The 10,377-nt window shown below is 45.6% G+C and overlaps 1 protein-coding gene across 1 annotated transcript; it reads left to right on the forward strand.

Annotated features, from left to right (window-relative positions):
- Positions 1 to 8,441: 8,441 nt before the first annotated feature.
- LOC130471617 (uncharacterized) lies at positions 8,442 to 9,093 on the forward strand. The gene is made up of 2 exons (XM_056841853.1): positions 8,442 to 8,691; positions 8,735 to 9,093. The coding sequence occupies exons 1-2, from the start codon at positions 8,442 to 8,444 to the stop codon at positions 9,091 to 9,093; spliced, it is 609 nt and encodes a 202-aa protein (XP_056697831.1).
- Positions 9,094 to 10,377: the final 1,284 nt, after the last annotated feature.

Below are 10,377 nucleotides of genomic sequence, written 5' to 3' on the forward strand. Positions count from 1 at the left end.
AGCAAATGGAATTGGGCTTGTAATGGGCGTCAGAACTCGTGCCGGTTGATGTATTAGGTGAGAAAAGCGCTGACATTTGTCACACTTCTTGACCAGTGAGATTGCGTCCTCCTTAAGGGTCGGCCAGTAATAGCCGGTTCGAAGTGCCTTTTCAGCCAAAGCCCTTCCACCAATATGCGAGCTGCACAACCCCTGATGAAGGTCTTCTAGAATTTTCTGCCCCTTCTCAGGTGTTACACATCTTAACAAAGGACGGGAGTAGGCCTTTTTGTAGAGGGTGCCGTTCCACATTTCAAACCAAGAACATTTCTTTTGAAGTTTTGCCGCTTCCCTTGAGTCTTCGGGCAAGACTCCATTCATTTTGAAGTTTACTATGTCATCCATCCATGTGGACGTTCTGTCAAGAGTTTCCACCTCCATTTGCTCAACACTTTTGTGCTCTTTTACCTCCCAAAACACGTGCCGAGGGGTATCACAAGACGCGGAACTTGCCAACTTTGACAGGGCATCAGCTTGGTTATTTTCCGAGCGAGGGACTTGCCTTACTTCAAAACTTTTCAGTGGCTCTACTTCCTGATGGACGGCCTGCATGTATTTGACCATAGTCGGATCCCTAGCTTCGTAGGTCCCATTAACTTGGCTCACAATCAGTTGGGAGTCAGATAGTGCTACAATCTCCTCGGCGCCTGCCGCCTTACACATTTTAATGCCACAAAGCAGGGCTTCATATTCGGCTTCATTATTTGACGCCTGGAAGTTAAATCGCATAGCATATTCAAAAGTATCTCCTTCTGGGGAGTGACAGATTATCCCTGCTCCACATCCATTCTGTGTGGATGAGCCGTCTACATACACTGTCCACACTGTGCTTGTATTCTTGGCAAAGTCTGGCCTCGTCATTTCAACAATGAAGTCGGCACATGCCTGCCCCTTGACAGCTTTCCTCGGCTCATAGGTGATATCAAAGGCGTTCAGCTCTATTGCCCAATTCAGCATTCGTCCTGACGCCTCCAGCTTTGTGAAGGCCGGGCAGTTTGAGCGGCTGATCGGTGTAGATCACTATTTTGTGAGCTAAGAAATAAGGACGGAGCTTTTTGCTGGCCATGAACAGAGCTAAGCCAAACTTTTCCACTGTAGGATATCTAACTTCAGCATTTTGAAGAACATGACTGACAAAGTATACCGGCATCTGTATTCCCTCCCTCTCTGTCAGTAGAACGGCACTCAACGAGTGCTCGAACACGGCGAGATACATGTACAAAGTCTCTCCTAGCAAGGGACTAACAAGACGAGGCAAGGTGTGTAAGTGCTCCTTTAATCTGACCAATGCCGCCTCGGCCTCGTCCGACCATTCAAACTTGGCCTTCTTTCTGACAGACCTGAAAAAGTAGTGGCACTTGTCTCCAGCCCTGGAAAGGAATCTGCCCAGGGCGGCCAAGCAACCTGTGAGCCGCTGGACCTCCTTCACTGTCTTTGGTGAGCTCATATCAATTACTGCCTGGATTTTGTCTGGGTTGGCTTCAATTCCTCTTTCATCAATCAAGAAACCTAAGAATTTTCCTGCCGTCACCCCGAACACACACTTCTTAGGATTCAGCCTCATGTTGTAAGCTCGAATAGTCTCAAATGTCTCCCTGAGATCAGTTATGTGCGCCGCCCTCAGCTTACTTTTTACGATCATATCGTCAATGTAAGCTTCAATATTCCTGCTGAGCTGCTTAATGAACACAGTGTTAATAAGACGCTGAAAGGTGGCCGGTGCATTTTTTAACCCAAACGGCATCACCTTGTAGCAGTAAAGGCCTTGTTCAGTAACAAATGACGTTTTTTCCTGGTCGTCAGGCCACAACGGAATCTGGTGAAACCCTGAGTAGGCATCCATAAAGCTCATCATGGCATGCCCCGCTGTAGAGTCGACGAGCCGGTCAATCTTGGGCAATGGGAAACTGTCCTTTGGACATGCCTTATTGAGGTTGGTGTAATCAACACACATTCTCCAGGTACCATTAGGTTTTTTGACGAGGACCACGTTAGCAACCCAGTCGGGTACTGACTAGGCCTGACGAACCCAGCCTCCATCAACTTCTGTATTTCCGCGGCTGCCGCCTGATTTCTATCTTCCCCATGGTTCCTTTTCTTCTGACGAACCGGTTTAAAGTTTGGGTCCACATTCAGCTTATGGACGGCCACAGCAGGGTCAATACCCGGTATTTCGTCCACCGTGAAAGCAAAGATATCTTCAAATTCTCTCAAAAGGTGGACCAACTCTGCCGCCAGCGGGTCGTCAGGAGAAATCCCGATGGGCACTACTCTGTCAGGTTTGTCTGTGTTTAAAACCACATTGAAATGGGCCCCAACAGGCTCTGGGCGTCTCTCTTCCATGTGCCCTGCTGAGATAGTTAATGTTTCTTTGACGACCTTGGGTTGCGTGTCGCCACATTTTCGTTTGTTGCTCGACGTCCCTTTCTCTTCACCCGTCCCCCATGCTTCTGGACTCAAGGTGGTTAGGTAGCAATCTCTAGCTTGTTGCTGGTCACCATGTATAGTGCTGACACTCCCATCGTCACAAATGAACTTAAGAAGCATCAGATGAGTCACAATGACAGCCTTTGCCCTGTTCAACGTGGGACGCCCCAAGATGATGTTATATGCCGTCAGATCTTTCACTATGAGAAAACGGACATCCATTTGCCGAGATTCCTTTTTATTTCCCATCCTCAGAGGAAGGGTAATTATGCCGACTGGGTGGATGACACTACCTCCGAAGCCTATAATGGGATAGTGGATTTTCTCAATTTTTGAGGGATCATGTTGCAGCCGATTCAAGCACTCTAGACTAATTATGTCCGACGAACTTCCTGTATCAACCAAAATACCCCTAACCCTTAGGTTAGCAACTTTTAACTCAATTACCAAAGGATCGTCATGCGGGGTGGAGATTTTCCCACGGTCGGCCTCGCCGATTTCAACTTTTGGAAACGGGTCAACTGTGGCCTTGCCGGACAGCATCACTTGCCCCAATCGCTTGGCATAATCCTTCTGGCCCCTCATGGTCGGCCCGCCGGCGGCCAATCCTCCTGAGATGACTGCCACGCACTCTGGGTCGGTACGATTCCCATCTTCCTCCTAGGGAGGGGATTTGTTTTTCTTGTAGAAGGGTTTTCCAGAACCTCCCGTGTTCCTGCTGATATAACTTTTTAAGAACCCCTTGGTGGCTAGGCCGTCCAATGCCCTTTTCAAGCTCTTACATTCATTGGTGTCATGCCCAATGTCACTGTGAAAGTGACAGTACAGTTTGGGGTGCCTACTTTCTGGTGGTGACTTCATGGGAAATGGACGATCAATGTCATATTTGGACCCGACGTCCATCAGGATTGTGTACATGTCTGTGTTATACTCGAATCGCTCCCGATCATAAGTTCTGGGCCGTTTCTGACCTGCCGCTCCGGGGGCCCTGTCTGATTCTTTTGCAATAGCCCACGTCCCGTTAGGCCGGTTCTTCTTTTCAAATTTCTCCTTTTTTGCCGCTAGCTCGGCGGTATCACTTCCTCTGGGGTCTTTCGGGACGCTGCAAATCTCTGTTGCATGAATGAAGGCCTCGGCCTCATCCAGCACTTCTGCCATTGTTCGAACGCTTTTCTTTACCAGATCAAACTTGAAAGAGCCCTTTTTAAGCCCTCGAATGAAGTTATCGAATGCAACACCATCTGGAAAATCCGGAATTTGCCCTGCCTCTAGATTGAATCTCTTCACATAACTCCTCAGGGACTCGTCCTTCCCTTGCTGAATCCTACTCAGATGCATGCTCGTCTTCTTCTCTTCCTTGTGAGCCATGAACCGAGTAGAGAACAATAGCTCGAGCTCCGAAAAAGAGCGAATAGTTCCGGCTGGAAGTCTCTCGAACCACTTAGAGGCTACTCCTTTGAGTGTGCCCGGAAAATACTTACACCAGGTTGAGTCAGTTGTTCCTTGGACATACATGTGATGCCGGTAAACCAAGAGGTGCATGTCCGGATTTGTGGTACCATCGTAAGCATCAATGTTGGGCGGCTTGACTTTGGGTTCCCTCGGGGCTCTCCTGATGGAGTCTGCAAAAGGGGTGGTGTGCCCTAGGGCCATGTTGGACACCCCTCCTGAATGTGATATACAGGGTCTTGACGCCTGGAGTAGGGTAGCCGCTGGGAGGACTCGCGTCCGCGAGTTTGACGGGTTGGACGGGTGGCCCCTGGACGTGCCTGGCTCAGATGCGTATAAGTTGGATGAGGGAGAGGTCTATCCGGCATGACGGGGTAAGACCCAGTGTCAGAAAGTTCAGACTCAGAGTCGGGCAACTGCTCTGCGCGTGGCTGCTCACGTCCTCGGGACGTTTCTCCGATCAGCCGCCGTGGCATTCGGCGTGGTAGGTAAGACATTGCCTGATTGGGCTGACTTGTTGGCGGCTGTCTCCTTAGGTCCTCGCCTGTCAGCCTGGTCCAGACATTTGGGGGGCGCAAAGAAAGTGTTGGCCTATTGCTTGCCGGCCTCTCATGATTCGCAGCCACAGCAGTGGTGTAAATCAGCATACTCTTCTGTACCTCAGCATTAACTGTCTTCCCCACATCAGCTTGGAACTCAGCCAAAATAGCCCGAAGAGCACCCACAGAGACAGGCATATCAGGGTTCTCCTCTATTACCGTATCCACCCGAGGATCCAGGTGTCCTCCAGGAGGGGTGCGATTGGCCTGGTTGTCCTCCTCGCTGAGCACCTCTACCTCGGCAGTGTGACGAGGGGTGTGCCCGGCCGCAAATGTACGCGCGGCATCTTCAGTGATTCTTGTGGCCGGCGTATGATGTTCAGTCGGCATTTCTCTTTCGAGGGGTGGCCGCTCTACGCGCGTAGGCTGCCCAGCATCGTTGTCCTGTCGTTGATCTTCCATGTTACCGTACCTCCCCACAGACGGCGCCAAATGTTGTGGGGTTTTTCCGGTGAGATACCTTGGAGATTTCTTGGTAACTTTTAAAGATTAAACAAGATTGTATTTTTATAGAGAGAGAAAGTAGAGAGAAGGCAGAGCAGCAATTGCTCTAGAATGTATTGATTGTGACCCCTTTTTCTAGGGAAGTGGGAATATTTATAGTACTAGGTTTTTGTGGGAATGACCTAATATTCCCCTTACATGATTGGCTGGGGAATGGGAGAAGGACACGTGTCCTTTCTCCTTACAATTCTCTGATCCCTTGTAGCAATAGTGGGCTATTTGGGCCTATTGTGCTTAGTCATTCACTTGGGATACATACTAATTAAGCCCTTTTCCAGGTATAGGTTTTATACGTACATTTATACATACTTAAATACATACATTGTAGATACCTAGATTAATACTCATGCCCCGGAGTAGACTTTGCATGATTTCTGCTTAGGGGGCGCAATACGTGCCAGGTGTCACATCTTCATTGGTGCACGAAGGCATGGTAATTTTGCCCACAACACCCTCCATTAAAAGACCAATAACCCTGTATTGTGATAATAACGGAGCTATTGCACAGGCAAAGGAGCCTAGACACCACCAGAGAGTCAAGCATGTACTTCGTAGATTTCACCTTCTACGAGAGTTCGTTGAAAGAAAAGAAGTCGAGATAAGCAAAATTGGAACTGATGACAACATATCAGATCCATTGACTAAACCTCTGCCGCAGGCGAAGCACAACTCGCACACTGCAGCTATGGGAATCAAGCATATTGGAGAATGGCTTTGATGTCTTTGTTTAATGTTTTAAAGTTTTAGAGTTTAAATCTTTGTAAAACATTATTGGTTAATCATTCACAATAAATGAAAAGAATTCATTTTTCCATTTAATTTGTGGTTTATTAAATGACGAGTCCCTTCAATTTGACGATATATTCAAGATAGACTGTCAGGACCAGTCCTGTGACTAAGAAATGTCTATCAAGTGAACTTGAATGTCAAAGGTTGAAAATGGTCCCTAGTCGGAGTTTTCTATAAAATTGGACGCATAGAAAACGTTAGACTACTAGAATGCAAGATGACTAGTAGTTCTGTTTCTTGAACTATGTGGACATGGCAATGTCATAATCATTTGCATAGATACTTACTTTGGGAAGACTAGTATCGGACAAGACCTATGAAACTTTACTGTAAGAGATGAAAGTCTGTCATAAGTAAATTTCATTAAAATTATTAGACACTAAATCCTCAATACCTGAGTGATTTGAGATTACTTGTTTGAGAACTGGTTGCTTTGACGTTGACCAACCGTCGCACCGTAAAAGGAGGCTATAAAGGCAACGCTCAGGTAATCTCCTATCAAACGAAGTCTAATCTCAAGATCGCAAGATTGGTATTGTCCTCCCATAAATCGGGATGAGATGCTTAAAAGTTGTACAAGGCCACTCGGAGAGCTAGAAACTGTGAAATGCATGGCCGTGCTCGGATGAATCATAGGCTATGATTATCCTTTTATTTGATCAGTTGAACTCTGAAACCGAGAAACACCTCTGGACATAATAAGGATGACAACTCTTACCTTATGTTCAAGAGCAAGCATCGAGCGACAAAGGAATTAGGAAATGCACACTTGTCCCTAAGGACAAGTGGGAGACTGAAGGAAATAATGCCCTTGGTCCAAGTATGCATTCAATGTTAAGTCTAATAAATGCGGTTCAGTATTAATTAACAAGTTAATAATTCAGTGAGATCAAGTGAGCTGAATGCCTAGCTAGAGGCCGCTTCAGTTCAAGTGGAATTAATGATATTAATCCACAGCTTACTCTTGACTGAACCCGTAGGGTCACACAAATAGTACGTAAACGGATCAAGTATTTAATGGCATTAAATACTCCATCTATGGATATTCGGAATCGACGGATCTTGGTTTCAGTGGGAGCTGAGATCGTCACAGGCAAGAAAAGAATACTCCGGAAACGATGATATTGCCGGAAACGGAAATATGGATCGTATCGGAAATATAAATATTATCCAAGACGTAGATGTTGCCGGAAACGGAAACATGGTACGTATCGGAAAATATTATCGGAAATGGAAATATTGCCGGAATCGGAAATATTGCCGGAAACGGAAATATTGTCAGAATCGGAAATATTATCGGAATCGGAAAATAATTCCGGAAACGGAAATATTAAATATTTGTTCGAAACGGAAATTAATTCCGGAATCGGAAATATTAAATATTGTTCGTATCGGAAATGAATTCCGGAATCGAGAATTTAATCGGAAGCGTATCGTACGAATTAGCATCGGACGAGGCCTGCCAGACGAAGGCCCGGCACGAAGCCGGGCCATCGCCCAGCAAGCCATGCGCAACAACCACACGCCAAGCATACGACCAGGCCCAGCGCAAAAGCCAGGCCCAGCTGTAGCTTAGGCGCGCGCGCGGACAAGGCTGCGACAGTGGGCCTTGCGCTGTGCGCTCGGCGTGGGCCGCAAGGCCTGCGTGCGGTGCTTGTGCGCCACTCGTGTGTGTTACTCGGAATCCTAAGGCTACCGGGATTCGTAAAATGATTAAATCTAATCCTAATAGATAAACTTTGTTTAATTAGAATCCTAGTAGGGTTATAATTAAATAGATTTGTATTCTAATAGGATTATAATTCCTTTCCATAAACTCTATAAATAAGTGCCTAGGGTCACATATTTACAACGAGTTTTCAAGTATTTAAAGTGAGTTTTTGAGAGAAAAATTCAGTCACACATCTTGCCTAAAAGTGCCGGACGTGCTGTGGACTATCTACGGAGGGACGGCACTTGGAGTCCTAAGGACTTGTTCTTGTTCGGTTCAGGCGCAGCTAGGGAAGGCACGCAACAAAGAGTATGCATCTAAACTATGCTATATGATTATGTGTAAATAATATGTATTCCTGGCTAAATGGTTTTTCCGCATGATTTATGAATTGTCATATGTATCATAACCTAACAGTTTGTACTTTCATTGCTTAATGGTAATAAAATCCAATTATGTCTGGTAATAAAATAGGGAAACTTGCTCTGACCAAGACTCCACTTGTGACTCCGTCCATAGAGCGTGCCATGCGATTCAACTTCAAAACATCCAACAATGAGGCTGAATACGAAGCCCTCCTATCTGGCATCAAAATGTGCAAGACAACCAGAGCCCAAGAAATACTGGCCTTGTCTGACTCACAGCTCATTGTAAGCCAAGTAAATGGAGATTATGAAGCAAGGGATCCCAACATGATTAAATACATGCAAGCTGTGCATCAAGAAATCGAAAACTTGAAGAGTTTCGAAGCCAAGCAGATCCCTAGAACAGAAAACAACCAGGCTGACGCCTTGTCCAAACTAGCCAGCTCGGCCTCTTGCGACACTCCCTGACATGTTTTTTGGGAAGTAAAGGAGAAACGAAGTATTGAGCACGAGCTCTATGTTCCCGACGTAGCGATTTTTGATCGAACTTCGACTTGGATGGATGCCATCATAGCTTACAAAACTGACGGGACACTTCCCAGTGACCACTGTCTAGCTGCTAAGTTACAAAAAATGAGTTCTTGGTTTGAAATATGGAACGACGTCTTATACAAGAAGTCTTACTCTCGGCCTCTCTTGCGCTGTGTGACGCCTGAAAAAGGGAAGGAAATCCTCGCTGACTTGCATCAAGGGTTATGTAGTTCTCATATTGGAGGACGAGCCTTAGCCGAAAAAGCACTTAGAACTGGTTATTACTGGCTCTGGGGGCAGACGTTTTGTTACTTTGGCAGTTGATTATTTCACCAAATGGGTTGAAGCCGAAGCCCTCAAAAACATCAAAACATATGACGTGAAGGCGTTTATCTGGAGAAACGTCATTACCAGGTTTGGAGTACCACAGTCAATCGTCTTTGACAACGGACCTCAATTTGAGACGCCTAAGTTGAAAGAATGGCTGACAGAGCACGGGATTCATAGTTGCTTTGCCTCCGTCGGGCGACCACAAGCCAACGGCCAGGTTGAAGCTTTCAACAAAATTATCTCACAAGGGATAAAAAAAAAGTTTAACAAAGCAAAAGGATTATGGGCTGATGAATTGCCTAATGTTCTGTGGTCAATTCGTACCACAACAAAAAATTCCACTGGATAAACCCCATTCTTGTTGGCCTACGGTGCAGAAGCCGTCCTCCCCATAGAAATGTGTGAACCAACCCTCCGGGTCATGCTTTATAATGAGAACGCAAACTGGGAGATGATGAAAGCTGCTTTAGACTTCCTGTCGGAGATCAGGGGAAATGCTGCGCTTCGGCAACAATTGTATAAGTTAAGGATGGCGAGGGAATACAACAAGAAAGTGTCCAAGCGAGTATTGAAAGTAGGGGACTTCGTCCTCCGTAAATTGGAATCTGTGGGACGAGCCAGTAAGCAAGGCAAGCTGACGCTGACCTGGGAAGGCCCTTACGAGATATATGATGAAGTCCGGGATGGAACTTATCGCATTCAAGATATGCATGGACGGCCGATTTTGCGCACCTGGAATGCAGACAACCTTAAGAAATATTTTCTCTAGATAACATCTGGTTCAGTCTTTCATAGAAGTATCATTACTTAAAAAGACCTCTAACGGTCCTTGTAGGGTAGTAATCTCTCTTGTACTTGGCTAAATTCTCCTTACAAAGTTATAAATAATACTACTCTACTTATTTCGTACACTGTTTGTTACTTGCACATCAAAAAACTAACCTAACTAACATAAGCATGCTAAGCCTAATCGAATAAAGGCCTAAGAAGTGGCCCAGATTAACAACAAATCCAAGCCTAATTGATTGAAGCCTAAGAAGCGGCCCAAATTAGCACAAGTATAGGCTGATCACCTATCAAATCTCAAAAACAAAAACCGTTCTCTAAATCGAACGTCATTTTTTCCAAGGCATTTAGGAAACGATCCTATATGCAGCGGTATAAATCATACCGCCTCCAAATTATGACGGGGACAAACCCCCAACAGAAAGCGTTCTCTAAATCGAACGTCATTTTTTTTAAGGCATTTAGGAAACGATCCTATATGCAGCGACATAAATCATGCCACCTCCAAAATATGACGGGGGAAAACCCCCAACAGAAAACGTTCTCTAAATCGAACGTCATTTTTTCTAAGGCATTTAGGAAACGATCCTATATGCAGCGGCATAAATCATGCCGCCTCCAAATTATGATGGGGGCAAACCCCCAACAAAAACCGTTCTCTAAAAAAGAACATTATTTTTTCTTCTAAGCAATTCAAGAAACGATCCTATATGCAGTGGCATAAATCATGCCGCCTCCAAATTATTACGGGGGCAAACCCCCAACAGAAAACGTTCTCTAAATCGAACGTCATTTTTTCTAAGACATTTAGGAAACGATCCTATATGAAGCGGCATAAATCATGCCG

This window comes from Spinacia oleracea, chromosome 4 (genome assembly GCF_020520425.1).
Source record: "Spinacia oleracea cultivar Varoflay chromosome 4, BTI_SOV_V1, whole genome shotgun sequence".
In the NCBI taxonomy this organism is placed as follows: domain Eukaryota; kingdom Viridiplantae; phylum Streptophyta; class Magnoliopsida; order Caryophyllales; family Amaranthaceae; genus Spinacia; species Spinacia oleracea.

What these genes read in the sequence shown, in the direction of transcription:
- LOC130471617 (XM_056841853.1), top strand. Translation starts at nt 8,442, where the DNA reads ATGGATGCCATCATAGCTTACAAAACTGACGGGACACTTCCCAGTGAC. An exon ending in CGAAAAAGCACTTAGAACTG is followed by an intron (nt 8,692 to 8,734) that starts GTTATTACTGGC and finishes TTACTTTGGCAG; the next exon opens with TTGATTATTTCACCAAATGG.